The sequence below is a fragment of the Phocoena sinus genome, chromosome 3 (genome assembly GCF_008692025.1).
Source record: "Phocoena sinus isolate mPhoSin1 chromosome 3, mPhoSin1.pri, whole genome shotgun sequence".
Lineage (NCBI taxonomy): Eukaryota > Metazoa > Chordata > Mammalia > Artiodactyla > Phocoenidae > Phocoena > Phocoena sinus.
In genome coordinates, this window is record NC_045765.1 from 127,315,382 (window position 1) to 127,338,646 (window position 23,265).

Here is a 23,265-nt window from a genome sequence, read left to right on the forward strand (position 1 = left end):
CAGAAGCAGCTCTCAGATGCTCCCGACTTGAATAGAGCCTTCTAGGGTCCCCTCCAGCGTTCAGCAGCTGCTCGTTCTCTCCAGGGTCTTCCCCGTGGGAGCTCTTCACAGATGCTTTGATAACGGGACCTCTGTTGATCGGGGCTTCCCGTAGCTGCTCCACTGGAGTCCTCATGTGTCTCACCTTCATCAAACTCCACACTGGGGGTCAATATTGAGTGTAAGGTCCTGATGGCCAGGTGACATGAGATGAGCTGTTCACCCGGGATAATAGCAGGATCACGGCTCAGGAGAGAGTCCACATCGTGGGCAAGAAGGGATGCAAAATATGTAAACCACAGAAGCAGGGTCTAGCATCAGGCCAAAAAACTGAGAAATGATCCCAAGCGGACAGATGATTACAAGGTCAGTAGACACGAAGTGTGGGAGCAGTGGAAGAGGCTGAATGGAAGGTGGATCATGACAGGTAGTCCAGTAATTCTACTGATTTGGAACAGTGTAGAGAGCTGGGGAGCAGTTTGGTTGGTTGGTCAGTTTGCTTGTTTTCTCTTTGGTTTTTAAAGGGTCCTGAGTGGAGTGAATGGTCCTGAGTAGTGCTAGATGCACACAGCCTTCAGTAGTTCTAATTGCAACAGGCTGGCAGGGCCATTACTCTTTACCGCCCCCAACTGGGGACCATGCACAGCTGCATTGCTGCTTTTCCACTAACGACTTCTTGGTAAAAGCCGACTCTGTCAGGGAACATATACATCATTGAACTGCATTAAGGACAGCAAACATGTGGGACAATGGAGCATCTCGCTTAGTTTCATTTGCTAAGACCTTCTGCAGACTCACCATCCTTCCTTATTCCAAATGAACTCTAAAACTCTGTAACGAAACCCACCCAAAAGGTTTCAGCAGAGACTGTTTTGCACCTTACTGTTGTATTCAAAACTGAAAAAACAGAGGATTTGGAAAATTCCAAAATTGGGGGTCATATAAAGACCAAGGCTCAGAATTAGCCTTGGCAAACGTGATCCATAAGTTGTTCAGAACGTTAACATTTGAAGTTCTATCCTGGTGAGGAAGCTAAGAGATGTTCTATTTTTATAATGAATAAGAGGAGGCTTTGCAATGGAGAGAGAAACACAGGGGCCATTCTCCCAGTCTCTGGAATCAGACAGTTTGAGTTTAAAACCCACTGACAAACTGTATGGCCTTGAACATGTGACTTAACATAGAGCCACTTCTTTATGACTCAGATTCCTCATTGGTCAAATGGAAAATATAGTGGCTACTTCAAAGGGTTATTGTGGGGATTCAATGAGATAGCGTACATAAAGCACACAGCACGATTCCTAGCGCTTGGAGAGTGTTCCAAATGCTTTATTATCATTATCATTATTATTCTCACCATCATCATTAGACTCAGACATTCTTACTCTCCCCAAATCTATACTTACTTTCCCAAACTTCTGCTAATCTTACACTTGGGCTTCATCTAATTGGCAGTGAGTCAAAAGAGGATTCATTATATCAAAGTGTTTGCCAAAGAATGTTTTTGGCAAATTCACGACTGATCTCTTTGGTGCCAATGTCTAAGGTTAGGGTTACCCCTCACCACCTTCTTGTCTTGTTAATAATACCATGACATTGACTGTTTATAAAGTTACGTTTCAAAAATGAACAGCTTATTTGAAGCCATCCATATTTTCAGGCTAAATAAAGTCTCAGTTAATATACTATCCACCGAATGAAGTACTGCCTTGAAGTGTTCCCAACCTAATCTCTCCCAAGAAAAGACCCTTAGTTCTAATACTTGAACAAAAGAGCTCATTTTTTTAAGTAAGCATAAATGTCTAATAACAAATCAGCGACCATTTTTTAGATCATTCTCAATCTGTTTGTAAAGCTAATACTAATATTTCTTAGGCTAATATATTTTCATCAATATTTGGTAATCCCTTCCTGTAAATTTTGAGGTTTTATTTTTTGGATAATATTTAAGAGGTTGTTTTCATGAGTCTTTAAGAAATAGATAGTTTTGGCCTTTATTTACAATAGATTTTTCTCAAGAAAGTGATCTCCATCCAATGGCCAAATTGTTATATTACAACCTGCAAAGAAAAGTATCAAAGCCCATATACTCCCATATCAAGCACTTTATGACCTACTAATAACTGTTTGGTTTTAATAGGTAATACTACCGCAAAAACTGTTAAATATTTTAAGATACTTATCAGTATTTGTTCCAAAACTGATAGTGGAGAATTTTTTTTGTTAAGTCAAGACTTGCTTAATTTAATTGGAAAGATTATAATAATAAAAAAATGCAAATTTCTGACTTGGGGGTAATATTGGTATTTCCTCAACTGAACTGAGAAAAACTAAGCCAAAAATCGTACTCCTGTATCTCCTATATTTCTGTTTCTGCATAGCATGAAAAGGATACCATATTTTATTTTTTAAAACAGTAAGAACATTTTGATATTGGAGGGGAATCAACATAAACATTTTTTATGTGTTTACATTAAGACCTCCTCATGCTGAAGAGCGGCCATCACTATCTCCTTAGAGCAGAAATCACCCCTATCCTCTCCCTATGCAGAGGTCTTTTATGTCTTTCAACTGTATACTGGATGCCTTCAAAAGCCCTCTTTAAATACTACTTTTCCACGAAGATTTCTCAGATATCCCAGCTTGGATTAATCTCATCTCCTTTATTTTTGTACCTCAATGTGCTTATGGTAGGTACTTAATAAATGCTTATTGAGTTAAGCATATCCAAGAAGAGCCTGCCAGAGATCCTGAATAAGCCTCTTTAATGATTAGAGGTCCCTTCCCTTTGGCCTTTCTCAGGATTGTTAAAGTCCCAGATGCATGAAGTATCTGTCCGCAAGAAACAGATGTCCCTGTTTGGGTGTCATAGTTGCTGACACACTTTTGTGGTTTACAGGATTATGCATTACAGCTGGGAGAACTTCAGGAATAGTAGATAATTAAATCCAGTTAGCTCAGTAACTTTGGTCAATTAACCTTTCTAGGAGCTGGTATCCTTGTCTGTAAAATGAATCTGCTCAAGTAGATAATCTCTCAATGTCCTGTAAGGACCAAATGAATATATCTGTAAAGTGACAAAATTCTAAGAAAATTTTAAATTGAAAAACATGTTTACGACTGGCTAAGCTAGATTATGAGTTTTTCCTTTATTTTTTTTACTAGATGGATTGATTTGGAGTTAATGTTCTACTTTGGTCATAGATTCATAGGTGATTCATGAAACATCAAGCCCCTGGATAATTCTTCCAGTTTGGCCTCCAATCTTTGGGTCATAACACTATTTATTAATAACTCCAGTAGAAAAAGTAAAAGAATATTTTAAAAGTAGCCAGTTGATAGTTTGGATAAAGGTTCTAATGGGAAAAACGTTGTTAACAACTGAACTTGAATTCATTTGTTTATTCATTCAACAATTTTTTAAACCACATACTTGCTGAGCTATCCTGAGCTATCACCCTCCTCTTATAAGAACACATGAGAGTTGACTTTGTTTTACTACTGGTTGATGCTAGACTAGAAAAACTCTTTGTAGAAAGCTTATCTAGATTGTAAAGACTGTGATGTTAAGAATGGCATGTATGGTTCTTTTTTTCCCCCAAACTCTAGAAGCTGTATTGCCAAGCATCATGCCTTTCATTCATTTGATCATTAATTCAAACCACTTAGTAAAAATTTTCTGAAGTGCCACCATGAAGTGCTTAGAACACTCAGAATCTCCATTCTCAGAGAGCTCACAGTCTAGGAATGGAGATCAAGTGGTAATTATTTCCATCTCATTGTAAACGCTATCCGTGGGGAGTGGGAAAGAGTCTTGGGAACACAGAGAAAGGGCATCTCATGAAGCTCTGGGGTATCAGGGCAGCATTTCAGATGAAGGCTAAGTCCTCAAGGATAAATAACAATTAGGCAGGAGATTGGAGGGTTGAGAAATTGGGGAGCAGAAGGTTAGGTAGTGAGAGCCTGATACAAGTAGGTGGTGGTTCAATATGAGGGGAGCATGAAGTTCCCGATGGAAGAGCATTGCATATCGAGGTTGGGAAAAGGGTTTGTTGTCATTGAGAACAGATGCTTAAGACTCTGTCAGTTCAGCCAAGAAATGTGAACTTTATCTTGAGGACAACAGTGAGCCACTGTAAGGTTTTGAACTGATGAATTACACAGTCAGGTTTAGATTTTAAGAAGAATCATACAAGGTGGAAAATGGATTCAAGAGACTAATTTAAAGGCTCTTATAATAATGTAGGTGACAGTTGACAGAATCCTGAACTTAGTATACTGGCAGTGGGGATGGAGGGAAGTGGCCACAATAGAAATTAGTGATTGGGTAGGTGTAGGTGGGAGTGGAGAAGCCCAGGTTTGGGGAATCAAGGATATTAGGCATGTAATGGGCACTTGTTGAACTGAACCCAAATATTTAGTGAATTACTATGTAAAAAGAATTCTGTACTTAGGAGAGCTAGTCTTTGCAGAATGGCTCCTTTTAAACTGAAACTGAGTTCAGAGAGACCTATATATTTTGTATTTGGTCAGTTAACAGAGGTACTCAAAGGTGTAGGAAGACAAGTATATGAAGTCAGTGTGTTTTTTTTCTTTTGTGTATTTTGGTATTACCATTTTTTTTTGACAGCAGGAATCAGCTGTAAGTTTTCCTATTGTCAGTTCCTAAACTGAAGTCTCCCTTTACTAAACTATTAACAAATAATTCACAGCAATGTCATTCTTTCTCCTTAATTGACAGCTTCGATGTGGACAATGGCACATCTTCTGGACGGAGTCCCTTGGATCCCATGACCAGCCCGGGATCTGGGCTAATTCTCCAAGCAAACTTTGTCCACAGTCAACGCCGGGAGTCCTTTCTGTATCGATCCGACAGTGATTATGACCTCTCACCAAAGTCTATGTCCCGGAACTCCTCCATTGCCAGTGACATGTAAGTGTGATGGGGAGCAAAGAGAAGAGGGCGTGCTTAGAGAAAAATCAAGTAAATTTCCCTCTAGAGTTGATAAAACCAATGATATTTGTTTAACTGCATCATTCTCTAATTTAAAAAGGATGGTGGATAAAATTATACAAGTTGAAGATAAATGGTAGATTGAATCTGTCACTCTTGATAAGAAACATTTATTTTCCCAGAGAATACATTGTCTGGGAAAAGAGAGAATTAAATTTGCAATGGAGACATTTACACTTAAAACTTTAGCTTATATTCCTGTAGGGCCTGAGTTTAGCTACCCAGCCATGTGAATATTTTCGAATATTTTGACAGGCTTTAAACTCAGTTTGCAAGTCCCTGTGATATTAGCACATATAGCCCTTTGAATATATGTCCATTGACGTACTGTGCAGATGTTAGCCCTGGTTTGCCAGTTCATTTGAAATCTTTGTGAAGGTTTGCCTAAATTAAACCATTTTGGGAATATTAATCACGGGAGGCAAGTACAGAAAACATTAGACAGACTTGAATATCATTTTAGACATGCCACAGCTTGGAAAGTAATTAAAACTGATAAGCAGATTCGCGGATCATATACCATCATTAGCTCATTTTCTTGTGCTTACTGTAGTGTTCATTAGTTTCCTAGTTTCTGGAGGCTTCTAAATAGGATCTAACTCTCACTCAATACCTGCACTGTCATTGGTGGTCACTCTGCCTCTGTGTAGAGTTAGTGTCTGCTTTCCTCCTCTGCATCTAGGCATTTGTCTGATAACATCACCATCTTCTCATGACACCATCTCAAAAACTCAGCACAGGTTGCAGTACATCTTAGAGGAACTGTGTGTGATTCCCGAGGGTCTACTGTTATTCCTGGTATTCTAACAGATCATCAAGGTATCTTAATAGGTCTCTATGGGATTCTAGAAATGGAATTATGCTTTACTCACTTCCCAACCTATGGCTCTTAGTTGCCATTTATTAATGGTTATAAAATGACAACATTGTCTTCTCCCTAGGAATGAGCAGCTAAAGTACATTCACTTTGATTCAAATTCTGAATTATGAAATTCACATTGTGTAACTGTCTTTGAGAACTGCAGGAGAGAGAAAAAAACTCTAAGACAGAGTTCTTGTCTCAGATAACTAATAATCGTATGAAATGACAGGTTTTAGATCAAATAATTAGTGAAAAAGACAGTATGTAAGTCCTAATTTCTGTCCTTGTGGTCTACAGGTAAAAGCATCTCATCACCTACCTCTATGCACAGGTCTCCACCATCTTTCAAAAACTACCCAATCTACTCTCCTTTTTTATCTGTTGTTTTTGGTAATAAAACTTCTGCAGAATCATATCTCTGCCCATCCTTCCAAGCCCACCTCAAGATCTACATCTATTCTTTATATTTCCTTATATGTTGTTGTTGCCTTAATATTCTGAAATCTATCTTCAAATCATACTGACCTCTGAAAATCCATGAATTCAAGTAATGTTTATTGGCCACCCATAAAGCAGAAGGCATGGTGCCAGTTATTAAAGGAAATACAAGGTGCGTTTCATCTCCTAGCTGCCATCACTGTTGTGTGCTCTCTTCCCTACTGCTCACAGACCTCTTCTTCACCAGCTTCTCTTATCACCCCTTAACATATTTCCCCAAAGTATAGCCCGACCCTCTGGGCTCTGCTTTAGAAAACTCTTTTGTATGTATGTTCGACTATCAGCCTTCATCAGATGACTTACTGCTCAGTATCTCTGGCCCTGCAACCTCAGTTGAGCTCCAGATCCAGAGCCCCTAATTGCCTTCTGGAAGTTTAGACTTTCCCGTTCAACTGTTCCTTCACACTCACTAATTAGTACATATTCAGCATTAATTCATTGTATTGATGGCGTCCACTCTCCTTCACTACAAAACAACTTCCTTTTCCCATTCTTAGGTTTGAAAATTAAGACATTTGTTTATTCATTCATACGTAATAAAAATACTTACTGAAAAGCTATGGTGTGTTTAAAGCTCCCCGTCTGCGTGGGGGTAGGGGGAGAGGCAGGGCAAAAGGGCTGACATTTTAGACCTTTGGAATAAAATCTGGTGAGCACCATCCTTGAGGCATTTATGAGAGAAAAGGAGAAGAGAAGGAGAGTTTGCCAGCCAGGGATAGTCAGGTGAAGGGGGCAACATTTAGATAATGTGGGGCGAGGGAAGTCATGGCTCAGTTAAGGAATGACTGGTTGGTGTGAGTAGGGAAATGTGGCAGGAGAAAAAGAAGGTTGGAATACGGTGTATGGGACCTCAGAGCCACAGGTTTTTAGCTGGGATCACGTGATCGCATTCTTGTTTTTATTGCTTCTGATTACTCTATTGTTGAATGATTGTATAGAATGAAGTGATTACAGGGAAATAGATCATGTTGAAATTCATAGAAGCAAAGCAGGCTGAATATGATGGACGCCCAGGTCAAGGGAGTGGGGGTAGGACGAGGTTAGTCCAGATGCAAGAAGCAATAGGCTTACAGAATGGTGTGTGTGTGTGTGTGTGTGTGTGTGCGCGCGTGCGCACGCGTGTGCATGTTGGGGGATAGCCAGTGGGCAAGGAGAATCAGAGAGAATGTTGACGTTTTGACCCCGAACAAGTAAATGAATGGTGATGTTGACATGGGAACACAGGATAGAGTGGACAACATAATGACATAATGAATTTGGCTTTTACACGTTGAGGCCAGAACTCTAGGAGAAACAAGACAACAATTAAAGGACAAGGACAGAGAGCAGAAACAACAGTGCAGAGGGTGAGGGGAAATTAGGAGAACCAATTCCCTTCTGTAATGACTCGATTTGGGATGAAGTGGGAGAAGCATCTTAGTGGGGTAATAGAAGAATTAGTGAAGGAGTGAATTGAAAGTAGAGACAGCAGCAAGTGCAGCCATCTCTTTAAAAGGTTAGTGAGTTAAAGAGGAAAAGAAAAACTAAAGCTGCTTGAGGGAGAATTAGGTTCAAGGGAAATTTTTTTGAATTCAGAACACTTAAGCTGAGGGACGCAGAGGTTAAGTATGGAGTTGTAGCTGCTGATGAACATACGATCATGAGCCTAAGTAAAGGGACTAACCTTGAAAAAGTAGTAGAGACAAGTACTGCATTCTTTCTAACAATGAAAAAAAGAAGTGAAAGGGGGAGATATAAATTTGGAGATGGATGGCTGAAATGTTTAGAGAATTGTTGGCTTATGATCTCTACTTTTTCATGCAAGTAGAAAGTATATAAAAAAAGAACGTATATATGCGGATAACTGAGTCACTCTGGTGTACAGAAGACATTGGCACAGCATTGTAAATCAACTACACTTCAATTAAAGCAAAAAGGAAAAAGAAAGTATAGCCATCGACGACTAAAGGAAAGAATGATGGGGCAGCTTGAGAACGGGGAAAAAGCTTAATAGAGCCACACCGCAATTATAAAAAGAGAACAGAATAGGGGTGAGTAGAAAAGAAAAATGCTGAAAAGCCCTATAGATAATTATATATAATGTTGAATGGATGAATGACCAGGTTGAAAGTCATCTCCTCCAACTTCATCAAATGTGAAATAACTGAGCTTTTGATAGAGGCCAGGGACAAACTCACAGTGACTTAGTAGACTCTGTTTTACATAGTTATGTATTCTATTGATATTTTCTAAAATTATAGCAAATTGATTTTTGGATACCAGTGTGTATCCGTGCATTTTATGAAAAGGCTACAATATTTAACAGCTAAATAGTGCTTTTCTTTCCAAAGTAAACTTACGAGGATGACCTCATTTTCCCCTCTACCTATTCAAGAGTTCCTTTATCTGATTGGACTCACATAAGAGTGACAAATCTAATTAGACCGTGATGCAACTCTATATTTTGTTGAAAAATAATGTCTTGACATGTTCAGCTTTCTCATTCCCCCTGGGTATTTATATTGCAGCTCTACGGTTTTCCTTTGACAGTAACTGACTCCTGAAAAGCATTCTTTCTACTAGGGAGATGTTTCTATGAGAAGCAAGGTGAACAGAATAAATAACTACCACTTCAGTCTTCAATCTGATACTATACATTCCATCTACAGATAAAGTGTTATCCTTTCTCTTCATTTGACTTCACATGTGGCCATATGTAAACCTCCATTTTCTTACCTAGTTCATGATAATGCTGGGAAGATTGTTCGGTGTCTTTAATTGAACTGCACTTTATAGAGAATGACATTATTATATATTTTAATCACTTTTGATGATTTTATACTTAACTGTTCTAGTTAGTTTTCTAAACTATTGAGAAAATCCCTTAGAAATTTCAAATACAAACAGTAGCAATGAAAGTTTGTGATTATCTATTTGAATGAAGTGTTTTGGAAAACCATTAAATGCTCTTTTAAGTTGAAATATAATTGTTTAATTTGTTGGTAAAGAGAGAAGGAAGATAATTACCTCCTATAAGACAGGATGGCATTATCTTATCTTCTATAAATAGATACTGATTAAATAGCTGAGGCACAAGAAGAAAATAAGACTAATAATGGTAGTAATAATAATCACAGCATACGTTGCATCACTCTTCATTCTTCTAAGTATTTCACATCTGTAATCTCATTTGATACTTTCCACAGTCCTATGCAGAGGGATATTATTATGCTGTTTTACAGATGAGAGACCCAAGGGCCTGAGAGCTTAAACTTCTTGAAAAACACAACACACATTTCGATCGTTTCTACGAGAACATTATTTGCAAATGCCATAAAGTGCTGTGAACTATTGTGGCAAAACTGCTGAGAAACAGAAGTACCTGTTCACCAAATCCAATTGATCAAATGAATGACTTGGCACTATGAAAATATAGTTTCCATTTATAGTTTAAGAATGAAAGAAGATACAAGCTCACATTGGTCAGAGAAGTAATAAAGAAAATATGCAACCGACTCTTGGAAAATACGTAGCTGACTCAAGTCTATAGAACTAGGCTAAACTCAGCATCTAAAAAAATTAGCTTGTACAAGGCAGAAGAGAAGTTCCTGGCAGCCTCTGCTCAGAAGGCTGTTACATAGTTTGTTAAAGGTAATCCCGAGAAGCAACTTAATTCTTAAGAATAATAAGAAATAGAAATAATTTTAATGATTAGCGTGGGTACAGTAAAGAAATAAATACATGAAAAGTAAACTTAAACTATCATTAAGGGCTTCCCTGGTGGTGCAGTGGTTGAGAATCTGCCTGCCAATGCAGGGGACACGGGTTCGAGCCCTGGTCTGGGAAGATCCCACATGCCACTGGGCCCGTGAGCCACAACCACTGAGCCTGCGCGTCTGGAGTCTGTGCTCCGCAGCAAGAGAGGCCGCGACAGTGAGAGGCCCACGCACCACGATGAAGAGTAGCCCCCTCTCACTGCAACTAGAGAAAGCCCTCACACAGAAACGAAGACCCAACACAGCCAAAAATAAATAAATACATTTATAAAGAATTATTATTTTTTTAAAAAAAGCTATCATTAAGAGTAAAAAAGTATTTTATAAGAGTAGAAACAACTAGATAACAGAAGGTTGCCCAAGTGCTGTCATGAAGAAACATGAAGAAAATTACAGAATAGATGGATAATTACATTAAATATGTGCAGGGTTTTTTCCCTCTTAAATTCTTCAGAATGCATTTAAAACTATTTTAACTTCTGGACAACAGTTACTTCTGTTGCTGCACTTCATTCAATGATATGTTATTTGTATTTACAAATACATAGATACAAGTCCCTGGAAAAATTAACAGGAGAATTATCAGTAACAAAACAAATAGAATTTAATCATAAAACTGAGTTTATTGAATACAAACTGCCTGTCAAACCACATCAGTTAAAAACACGTTTCAATTCATCTGGATAATGGACCTCTAGTCTCCGTCTTCTGCTGAATAAACACTAACACAGAGAATCCAAAGATGATCCAAGTTGCTCTTTACTCATATCTACATACTGATATATACGGGGGAGGGTGTGGAAGGGGCAGTGAAGAGGAAGTGAGCGGACCCAATGTAGCATAGAAAACTGGGGCACACTTGGCAGTCTAGCTAATTAGTCCCCGTCACCATACAGAAGTATAGGACCTCATTTATCAAGGCTTTGGGGTGCCCCATGTGGGCATTCTTTCAGCTAGGAAACACTATCCCCCATCCCCAACTCAAATTTCTACCCTTTCTTTAGCAGTTAGGAAGTCCCTCACCACCTCTTGAGCCTTTGTGAGTTTTCGGTTGTAGCTGTTCCTGGCCTCTTCCTATGACTATGGGGTAGAAGGTGGTATTGCCTCTAGTCCTGAGTTTGAAAAAGGAAGAATGATTGCTATGTACCTATTCATCAATTCTATTACAGGTTACATTATTCTTCATTAGTCTTACTAAGGCATCTCTGAAAATAAAAAGAGATGTTGCACCACAAAGGTTCTAGTCCTCACTGGATCTACATGAAAAGTCTGTAACCCCACCTAACTATATTTTTAGATCTTATTAGCACTGATGAGCATCTGTCTCTTTTCTAACCTTGATCTGCCATTTGAAAGTCCTCTACCATCATGTAAACACAGAAAGGTGCTGTGGTCAAATAATTCCTTCCTCAATTCCTGAGTTTTCCCAACTGAGGGAGTGTCCTCACCCCTCACTCAATGGTTTAAGAGTAATGAAACTAGGGCCAGGACATGTGCTGAGGTACCCTGGACCACCACAGGGAACTCACACGGGTTCCAGAGGTATTTTAAATTTTCAGGGAAAATTTAAACGCAGAAACATCTGTCAGTCACCTGGAGAACTAATAGCTTGACATAGTTCCCAGTTTCAACTTTAGATCATTCCTTTTCTTTCCATGACATCATATCTTTGCAAAACTGGGTTATTGACCATTGCTGTGATAAGAAGCAAGCAATGCACAAAAATCAGCGTGGACCAGGAAGTGAGGGAGGCAGAACATCCAGGCTCATTCCGGAGTGAGAAGTTGTGCAGGACTCAACGAGCGCTCAATTGTGGAGGCAAAACCTTATTAAATCATTTGAACTAAATTCTTAAGAATTGCCACTGGTAGTTATTTCTTTTGGCCAGTGAGGTGCTGTAAAAAACTACTGAGGTGCTAAGAGTATCATGAATTGAAGAAGTTTGAGAACCTCTGGATTAGGGTGTTTATTTGTGTCCTTAGGATTGGAGCTAAATCAAATCTTTGTGTGAAGAGAAATTTTGTTAAGAGAAAGAAAAATTTCAGCAGATTTTGAAAGCCATGAACTTCCGGATGAGCTCTAGAATTGAGAATTTATCCTATCCTTAATTCTGTTAGGACCCCAGGTAGACAAATAATTCATTATTATCAAGAGTGATATCATTTTGGTAGTGAGCCAGATAAACTAGGATTTTTCTTCCACTCCTTGAGGGTTGGCAAGTTACTACGACTACTATTATTATTATTATTAAGTATTGATACAGACACTAAACTTACACTAGCCATTAAATCCCAAGAAGTCTATTGACAGAATATTCTAAGGTCATTGGCTACTAGAGTACTACTACTAGTTGTGCTACCTTTTCTCATCTTTCTGTTGTTTTAAAAATTCCACTTCTCTGTTCAGTCCCTGGGGCCGTTTTATTTCTAGCTCAAAAAACAGGAGGGCCATAAATGGTTAAAAAAAACCTTATAAATTAGGTAAACATGCTTATTCAATTTTTGAATTAAGGAATTAAAAATAGCAGCTGAATACACATTTTATATTTCTAATCTCATACTTAAAAATCATAAAAAGGAAGCTCTAATATTCTGACATTTTGAATGAGCATGTTTGTTAATGACACAAGGTAAAAACAGTGGATTTTAATGCATTACCACAGCATTTGTTCAGTATCATTGCGCTATGCTCCAGTCTTTTAAAACAACAAATTAATTATGTGTTCTAATATCCCTTGCTTATCACTGCCAAAGTGATATATCCTGAGGTCTTAGGGGACATGAAGAGATAAATATTAGTTATGAAAAGTTCTTAAGGCAGAGGGAAAAAGAAATTGAGATTGACAAAACTTACCAGTAACTCATTATTTTCATGTTAAGGTTACTAAAATGCTATTACGTCTTTAGGAGAGTTTGCCCTAATATTTAGCATCCAATTTTCTTTTCTGAATTTCCTTCATACCCAGTATGCTCCTCAGTGTTTGGACTCTAGTTTTATTGTGAAAAAAGAAAAAAAAAAACAGAAAAATAGTAACCTGAGTGTTTCTCAACTCCCGTAACTTTAGAAAAAAAGGCACTGTGAAGGTAAACTATTTAAACTTGTAAATGATTGACTATGCAGTTATGCTTTTACCTCAGACTTAATACTTTACACAGGGTAACATCTGCTTTTTAAAAAAATGTGGGAGAATGGTAGCTTAATAATAAAAGTGATTACTCCATAATTTTATGAGATCAAATCCCTGCTAGAGAGCAAACTCATATCAACCTTGGTCAAGGAAGAGCTGGCTTATTATGCAGTGTATACAAAGAACATCATCTCTAAGAGCAAAGTATGAATAAAATTAACTGTGCAACTAAAAATAGGAACATTTGAAAACGATCTTCAATGAAAAAAGCACAGTAACATGCATAGTGCTCTCAGTGCAGTGTGACCCTAGATGAATGAACCAAGTTGAAAATTATGAGCTTTTCCTGCTTCTTGTAATGGACAAATGGCCATTACACAAGAGGATCTAGTTCTGTCAGTTATAGATACCGTGCCTGGGGACCCTCACTTGCTTTTTTTATCCCAACGCTCTTTCCTCCATGTACTAAAGGAGACTAAAGTCAAAACCATGCTCTAGTGTCATAAAATGAAAATTTTCTGAACTTTAAATCTTGATAGTAGGTGGTGGGAATGGAGCGAATGGTGATAGGTCAGGAGAAAGGAGAAAGCTGATTTCCAATGGAGGTAATCTGTGTCTTCTACCACATTCTAAATAAGTATATTGATTGGCTGCATTTTTGAATGAGAGTGTCATGCTTTCACTCAGCAAATATTGACAGTACCTACTTCATGTCTGGGTATCATTTGAAGACACCATAGACCCACGGAAACAAGACAAAAATTTTGTTTGGATGATGCATTCCTGTCATTTAAAAAAAATTCTAGATACTTACCCAGATAGAAAAGGACATTTACCCAGTCAATATTGATATTCCTATGTAAATCCCTGTTTCCACTAATACATCAATCACTTTAGCTATTGATTTTGTTTGACAGTCTTAGATCCTTAGTGAATTTTTCTCAGTGTCTCCTGTACAGCTGTATGAGCCATATAAGGAAAAATAATCACACTACTGGAACATTTATGTGATGTGCTTCTTGAGATAAGATATACCAGGGATTGTTAGTAAATCATCCTCACTAAATCCCTGTAAGATGAAAATTTAAAGATATGCTATTTGAAATATGAAGAAAGAGAGCCTTCAACCATGCCTGTGGTTTTTCTTCAGAAAACGGCAAGTCAAGAATATTGAACAATGGGCTTTGCTATCAGATTCCTGGCACTTTGTGGCATGGTTGAGGTGAGATTCACTGAAGAAATATCCCCAATTATTCCATCTGCCTATTGCGGTTTCTCTCAAGCTTTGTGTCAGCTTCCCATTCATTGTCTTGAGACTTCAGGGTTTTCTTAATCTTGGATGAAGAAAAATTTGTTGTCATTGACTACTGGATAGTTATGTCTAGACATATGTAAGACCTTAACTCCTACAACCTGTCAATGGAAGTAGAGGAGTTAAAAGCAGAAAAAGAGCTGCATGAACTGTTTGTATATTTTGGAGATTAATCCCTTGTCGGTAGCTTCATTTGCAAACATTTTTCCCATTCTGAGGGTTGTCTTTTTGTCTTGTTTATGGTTTCCTTTGCCATGCAAAAGCTTTTAAGTTTAATTAGATCCCATTTGTTTATTTTTGTTTTAATTTTCATTACCCTGGGTGGTGGATGAAAAAAGATCTTGCTGCAATGTATGTCAAAGAGTGTTCTGCCTCTGTTTTCCTCTAAGAGTTTTATAGTGCCCAGCCTTACATTTAGGTCTTTGATCCATTTTGAGTTTATTTTTGTGTATGGTGTTAAGGAGTGTTGTAATTTCATCCTTTTACATGTAGCTGTCCAGTTTTCCCAGCACCACTTGTTGAAGGGGCTGTCTTTCCTCCATTGGATATTCTTGCCTCCTTTGTCATAGATTAGGTGACCATAGGTGCGTGGGTTTATCTCTGGGCTTTCTATCCTGTTCCTTTGATCTATATTTCTGTTTTTGTGCCAGTCCCATACTGTCCTGATTACTGTAGCTTTGTAGTATAGTCAGAAGTCAGAGAATGTGATTCCTCCAGCTCCGTTTTTCTTTCTCACCATTGCTTTGGCTATTCAGGGTCTTTTGTGTTTCCATACAAATTGTAAAAATTTTTGTTCTCATTCTGTGAAAAATGCCATTGGTAATTTGATAGGGATTGCATTGAACCTGTAGATTGCTTTGGGAATATAGTCATTTTCACAATATTGACTCTTCCAATCCAAGAACATGGTATATCTCTCCATCTGTGTTGTCTTTGATTTCTTTCATCAGTATCTTATAGTTTTCTGAGTACAGGTTTTTGCCTCCTTAGGTAGGTTTATTCCTAAGTATTTTCAAATAAAACCAAATAAGCCAATCAAAAAATGGGGGGAACATCTAAATAGACATTTCTCCAAAGAAGACATACAGATGGCCAATAAACACATGAAAAGATGCTCAACATCACTAATTATTGGAGAAATGCAAAGCAAAACTACAATGAGATATCACCTCACACCAGTCAGAATGGCCATCATCAAAAAATCTACAAACAATAAATGCTAGAGAGGGTTTGGAGAAAAAGGAACCCTCCTACTCTGTTGGTGGGAATGTAAATTGATACAACCACTATGGAGAACAGTATGGAGGTTCCTCAAAAAACTAAAAATAGAACTACCATATGATCCAGCAATCCCACTCCTAGGCTTATACCTGGAGAAAACCATAATTCAAAAAGAGACATGCACCCCAATGTTCATTGCAGCAGTATTTACAATAGCCAAGACATGGAAGCAACCTAGATGTCCATCAACAGAGGAATAGATAAAGAAGATGTGGTACATATATGCAATGGAATGTTACTCAGCCATAAAAAGGAAGAAAATAGTGCCATTTGCAGAGACGTGGATAGACCTAGAGACTGTCATACAGAGTGAAGTAAGTCAGAAAGAGAAAAATAAATATTGTATAATATCGCTTATATGTGGAATACAGAAAAATGGTACAGATAAACTTATTTGCAAAGCAGAAATAGAGACACAGATGTAGACAACAAACTTATAGGTACCGAGGGGGTGGGATGAATTGGGAGATTGGGATTGACATATATACACTACTATGTATAAAATAGATAACTAATGAGAACCTACTGTATAGCACAGGGAACTCTACTCAATGCTCTTTGGTGACCTAAATGGGAAGGAAATCTAAAAAAAAGTGGGGATATATGTATACATATAACTGATTCACTTTGCTGTACAGCAGAAACTAACACAACATTGTAAACCAACTATACTCCAATAAAAATTAATTTTGAAAAAAGCAGAAAAAGGACATCTGTTTACATCTCTGCAAGTGTGGGAGTCAACACTGTGACAGAAAATCATTTAAGCAGTTCAGTGCATGATGTTGCCTGCTAGTAAATGTTATGAATGATCCCAAGACCACGCCCTTTTAGCTCCTAGTTTTCCTTCCAGGGAGAACAGGGCTGCATGCAGATCTCATGTTTCCGTGTCTCAACATCGATTCCTCCTTTGGGACTTAGAGAACTCCAGACTGAATTTGTTCTATCCACCAGGGCCAGTTTTGTTTGTTTGGCTGGTTATTTTTTGTTCCTTTGTTTGATTTTTTTTTTTTTTGGCCAGGAAAATCAGAAAACAAGCATTATGATTTATGTGTTATCTAAAGGTTCCTGTGGTGATCTTTAAAAAAGTGCAATAAAACTTTCATTCAATCACTGTTATTTTCAATTATGAGTACATTTTTACAGAAGCTAAAAAAGAAGGCAGTTGGTAAAAAGAACTCTTTTGCATCAAATCACGGAGTTAATTCCATGTGTTGAGAGCACACTTTCGTTTTATGTCTTTTCATGCTCATTATTTATCTTCAACACATTGAGTTTCCATTCATTTCTCCCACCTACTATAGAGATTAGATAAAATTTCCTACATATTTCACTATTTCTTGGTGTTTTTTGTTTGTTTGTTTGTTTGTTTTACATTTGTTTAAAGGTAGCCCATCTTGTACTATATTTATCCAGGAAAGGAAACTGATGTTTCCCAGACAGACAGCTTATGTATAACCCAGCACTCCAAACACCGAAGCACTTTGAAAGTGGTGAAAGGATGTCTTAAAGGTTCATGAAGACATCAGTTCAAGTTCAGGATATTTACAAGGTCCACCATGTTTTGCCCTTTGTGGCTCTAAGTTTCGGTACACTCTTTGGGAAGTGATGTATATAGAAAGGAATATATTCTTAAAATTGCCTGAAGTCTGTATAATCTTTATAGCTGACATAGAATTCTCCTCTGAAGTTTAATACTTGATCCTCAAAACAATCATGTAAGGAAACAATGGAAAATATTAACTCAGTTTCAGAAATACAAAATTCTGCTCAAAAATGTGTCTTGCATAGGCACACACATGCGCACCATGAATTAGAATCCAGGTATCTTGACCCTGAACATAGTGATTTCGATCAGCAGCTGCTGCTAGACCATACTTTTTGGCATTTGCTGGCCAGCACAGTAGCCTCTAGGTGAGAGTATAATAAGCAAAGCAATTAAACTAAAATCTTTATTTCCCTTTCAGGGGTGGAGAATATTGATGGCCGTTTGGGCAAATCTTTCCACTTAGGGTCTTTGCCAAACAATCAAGTATTTTTGTTACGTTAATATATCAATGCTCTTCTGCCCCCAAACTTAGAGTAGATTTTTGTTTTTTTCAGTTATATAAAACATTGTCTTCCCTTGGAAAACTTAAAACTGAAGTTTTGTAAAGATTGCTCAAGAGCTGCACTGGTCAAGATGATAACCACTACCCCAGGTGACTTTCTCTTAATTTAAATTAATTAAAATTAAATAAAAGTGGCATTCAGTTCCTCACTTGCATTAGCCACATTTTCAGTGCTAAGTAGTAACGGTGGCTAGTGGATACCGTATTAGACAGCACAGAGAGAGAACATTTCCATCACAGCAAAAACTTTTGTTGGACCGTGATGTTCTAGAGTCTAGAATATGTACTTTTATGGGGCTTCAGAATAGTCTGAATCCGTTTGTGCCTGCAGAAAGCAGCGTGATGCAGTAGAAGCGAAACGGTATTTAAAGCCTGGGTTTAAATCCAGCTCCACTGCTCATTTTCATGCCTTGGAATTTCATGACTCACTAAGGCTTCAAAAACCATCTGGGGGACTGACCCAGGGTTACTAAGTGCTTACTTTGCCAGATAAATGACTTTATTTATTTAACAAGGAAATTCCCATCGATACACACAATCATTTTGTTTTCCAAAGGCATTTCACTAGAATTCTTTACAAAGGGAGTGGCACGTATTCTCAGAATAAAGGAGAGTTTTCCAAAGGACTATGGTTAGCTTTTGTTTTTTAATATGACTTTTTAAAAATCCTTACTCCATGTTTCATGTTTATTCTCACCTTCACAAGGACCAATGAGCATTCTCTTGGGCCAGTACCAAGTATCAGCCTGGCATTTGGAAACCACTGAACTCTGCCACTTGCCAAGGGCATGACCACCGATGAGTTACTTAAGTTCTCAGAAACCAGTTCCTTATCTTAGGATGGGAATATGAGCATCCATTTAGTGCAGAGGCATCAGAATTAAATACTGTGTGTTAGTAGAGCAGGGTCTGGTAATAGTAGGCATGCAGAAGACATACTGCTGTCACTCCTCTCCCCATTTGATCACACCCTTCCTTTTAATCTCCTGAATCATTTTACCTCATGCAAATCTTAAAAAATTGTTGTTCTAGCTACCTATAAATCTTTTCCCTGGGAACCCATCCTAGAGAAAAACCAAGAAGGCAGAGCCACTGACATTAAGAACGGGCCTGTCAAATAAGATAAACTAGAAAAGAAGAACCTGTTCCTACAACAGAGTGAGGGCACTTGTGAAAGATTGCTGTGTACTTGGTCCTTCCCCCGTCCTCCTTCCCCCTCCTCCCACCCATGGAGGTCAGTCATCAAAGTTCCGTGACAATAATTTGTGACATCAACATGCCTAGAAGGACCCCTTTATTGTATTAGCTTTTATTAAACAAAATAAATAGGCTTAGCAAGTGTGTCTCTACATGTGCAAAACACTTAACTTCTTACAACTGGAAAATCTTTTGCTGAATAATTCTGAAAACAGATGATCTTTCATGCCATCATTTAACTAACAAATTTGAGGCCATTTATTGGCATCATGTACGTTCTCTAACGAAGCCTAAATTTTTGTTTTATGACAAATAAAGAAGAGATTACACTTCAGACTAGAGAATTTTTGCTTATGTTGCATTAGCTCCAATTTCATTTACTTTCTCATCAGTGCATGTGATATGAGTACACATGGGCCAAAAACTGAGGGTTTTGTTTTTAGAATGTTTTTGGTCAAATATCAGGCAAAGGCCTTAATTATTAAAACTGTGAATAAGAAGTGAGCAAATGATTTAGATTTCAGAAGACTAAATAACTTCCAAGGTCACATCCCTTTCTAAAGTTATATGATATATTTTTGTCTTTTTAATTTTTTAAGACTTCAGACAGCATTTCTAGTTTCACAGCAAAATTAAGACGAAGGTATAGAGATTTCCCATATACTTTCTGCCCCCATAACAGAGTGGTTCATCCGTTATAATTGATGAACTTGCATTGACACATGATTTTTTATTTTTAGATTTTTTTTGATGTGAACCATTTTTAAAATCTTTATTGAATTTGTTACAATATTGCTTCTGTTTTATGTTTTGGTTTTTTGGCCACGAGGCATGAGGGATCCTATCTCCCTGACCAGGGATGGAACCCGCACCCCCTGCATTGGAAGGCGAAGTCTTAACCACTGGACCACCAGGGAAGTCCCCCCATGATATGTTTTTAATCTTAGGAAGTATACCTTAAAATGTAATATTTGCAGAGCAGTTGGTCTTTGAAAGGTTTTTATATTGAGTAAATATAAAATATAGTAAAAATATAGCAAAATAATATAGTAAATTTTCTTTATGTGGATAAGTATGGTGGTGGATACAGTACCTTTATCTCCTCCCCACCCCATTTGAAATACAGAGGCAGAAAATCAAAATGCTTTCCCTAAGATTATACTCACATGCACACACAATACATACATAAATACATTTATATGTAGATGTTTACATATACATATATATGCACATAAATGCCATCTCCAGAGGCCTTTGTTACATATGATATGCATGTAATCTTGCTACACCCTGAATATGGACATATGATATTAAACTCTCAGCCAGAATTATCACCTCAGTAGGAAACCAAAAATTATTTTATTTCATTTTATTATTTTAGCTTAGGGTAGAAGGACATGAAAATCAACAGGTTGGTAGAGATTGTTTAGTTTTGTAAGTCATTTTAGTAATTTTTTTGTTTTAATTTTTTTTGCATTTATATGTTAACTCTTCCATTTGTTGTCTTTATGGTACATATCATCTTTATGAAATGGAAAATGCCTAGAGATTAGGCATTGTTTGGGATGTGCTTTTGGCATTGATAAATGCCATTACTGGTGCAGAATTACACAGTGTTTAAGCACAGACCCACCAGAGTCATATTGCCTGCCTTTGAATCCTGACCCCATCACGCCATGGGCATGGTGATTTTTTTTGTCCTTCTTGGGCCTTCCATTCCTCATGTACAAAAAAAATTAAATAGGAGATAATCAGTGAAATGTGCTTTGCACAGTTCCTGGCACAGAGTAACCATTTGATAAATATTGGTTATCATTATTGTTTTATAAAAATTATAACTGTTTGAAAGTAATACCTTTATTATTTATCAGTTTGTTGGATATTTGTACTCTGATTTTTTTAAATAATTATATTGAAAGCCCATTTAAGAAATAAAAAATACTGGGAACATATTAAAAGGGCCCCCAGAGCTGAAGTCAACAAAACATTGAGTGACTTTCCTGGGCATCAGTGAAAGGGATGCCAGGATTAGTTACCACTCAAGCCTATTAGGAAATTACAATTCAAGGACAAAGAAAGCTGTTTCCTCATAAAGTTAAGAACTTAGATGACCTCAGTCACCTGTTTTTGTAGAATAAGTATTAGTTTATTTGTCTGTTAAAACTGGGGAAAGGGCTGTAATTTGGTTTCTTCTTTTGGTGCTGATATGGAATATAAACACAAAGGTGATCTTCAAGTGAGGGTAATCATTTCAACTTGATGATTGATAACTAGTTAGCATTATCAAAAAACTATCAGAGTTGTGTATACAGACATACACAAATGGCTTGGAATTTGACATTGAAAAATTTCAAATTGAAAGATACTACCGTACACAATACTGAACTGCTTTAATTTTGATCTTACATTAATTTACATTATTTTTAGTTCTCAGTAAAATGTTGCTGGACATTCTTTCCAAAATGCAAGTTTCTGTAGTTGTGATTTTGACCACAGGACCAAGCTTTTGTGTTAAAGGGATTACTTTAATTCTAAGTGGCAGTAGCATCAAAGCGGAAGATCACTTTCAGGTATGGCTGAGGTTGGCTTTGTGTTATAGGAACTTCAGTCCCTGGGGTTCCGTAAGGGGAAGGACTAGTTAATTCTTTTTACTTACAGTGGAGCTAGTTCTAAACTAAAAGGCCAAGCAATGCAGAGAAGCCATATCCTCAGGTGAATCTGCTACCGATGAAGCAGAGTTTTTCATTTGTTTTTTGTTTGTTTTAGTATTTTGTCTACTAGAAGTTTATGGAAATCATAATACCTCCTTCAAAAGTAATTTTAGGGCTTCCCTGGTGGCGCAGTGGTTGAGAGTCTGCCTGCCGGTGCGGGGGACATGGGTTCGAGCCCTGGTCTGGGAAGATCCCACATGCCGTGGAGCAACTGGACCCATGAGCCACAATTACTGAGCCTGCGCGTCAGGAGCCTGTGCTGCGCAACAAGAGAGGCCGCGATAGTGAGAGGCCCGCGCACCGTGATGAAGAGTGGCCCCCACTTGCCACAACTAGAGAAAGCCCTCGCATGGAAACGAAGACCCAACACAGCCATAAATAAATAAATAAAGCAAACTGTCAACAAGTAAAAATAAATAAACACTATTAAAAAAAAAAAGAAAATCTATAAAAAAAAAAAATAATAATAATTTTAAAAGGCTCATTATATTCTTAAATGTGACATTTACATTTTCTCAGAGCCCACGTTATTCTTTTGGAAAAAACAAATCATTACAACAGTTATCTTTGGATGGTTCTTAAAATTTTTCTGTATTTCCCAAAGTTTCTACAGTTAATATGTGTTTTATATTCAGTATATGTATAAATGTTAGCTTTTACAAGATCAAGTACATTGTGTATGTATTTGTTTGTTTATTTTCTATGTCTGTACTTCTGTGAACATGGGAGTAAAGAGTGGTGAGTAGAAAAGTTCCTCCTGGGGCTAATTCCTGGGTGTTGTCAGACAGGGCTCCCAGAAGCATTTTTATGCTTCTAAATGCATTTTTTGTGTTGGGCTCCCAGTAGCATTTTTATGTGCATATTAAAAATAACATACTTGTTCTCTATTGACTCTCTAATTTTAAAAGAGGTGGATCAAAGATGGTGATGAATGGGTGATAGTTTTGAGTCTAAGGGAAGAAAGACACCAGGATTTCAAAATACCACTATCTGTATGTTTATCATTTCCTTAACCCTACTGACAAAGTCCAGAGGAGAATGTCTTTCTGGTTTTATAGCCAGGGAGAGTGAAGCACAGAAGATCAAAAAGTTTGCACAACATTCAGGAAGTAAGCCTCGGACCATGGCGCCTCTTCAAAGCACTAGTTCATCCAGCCACTTACCATCCTGAAATTTGCAATGTGTGATATTCAGAAGCAGCAGATACTTTGTGGCCTCTAATGCTTTTCACAGCTTCGTAGGATTAGAAATCTTCTCTCAATAAAGTATAAACTTTCTTCTAATTAACTGCTGGTTTCGTAATAATAAAGCGTGGAAAGGCCCTTTTCCTTCTGGTTTGGTAATAATAAAGTGTGGAA

General features: G+C 37.5%; 1 protein-coding gene across 9 annotated transcripts in view; it reads left to right on the forward strand.

Moving 5' to 3' along the window:
* The window catches only part of PDE4D (phosphodiesterase 4D), a 1,151,628-nt gene that overhangs the window by 923,438 nt on the left and 204,925 nt on the right, over positions 1–23,265 (forward strand). For all 9 annotated transcript variants that reach the window (XM_032626898.1, XM_032626892.1, XM_032626893.1 and 6 more), the window contains one exon: positions 4,781–4,972. In XM_032626898.1, the coding sequence (XP_032482789.1) occupies positions 4,830–4,972 (143 nt within the window). In that variant the 5' untranslated portion in view covers positions 4,781–4,829. The remainder of the gene's footprint in view (positions 1–4,780; positions 4,973–23,265) is intronic.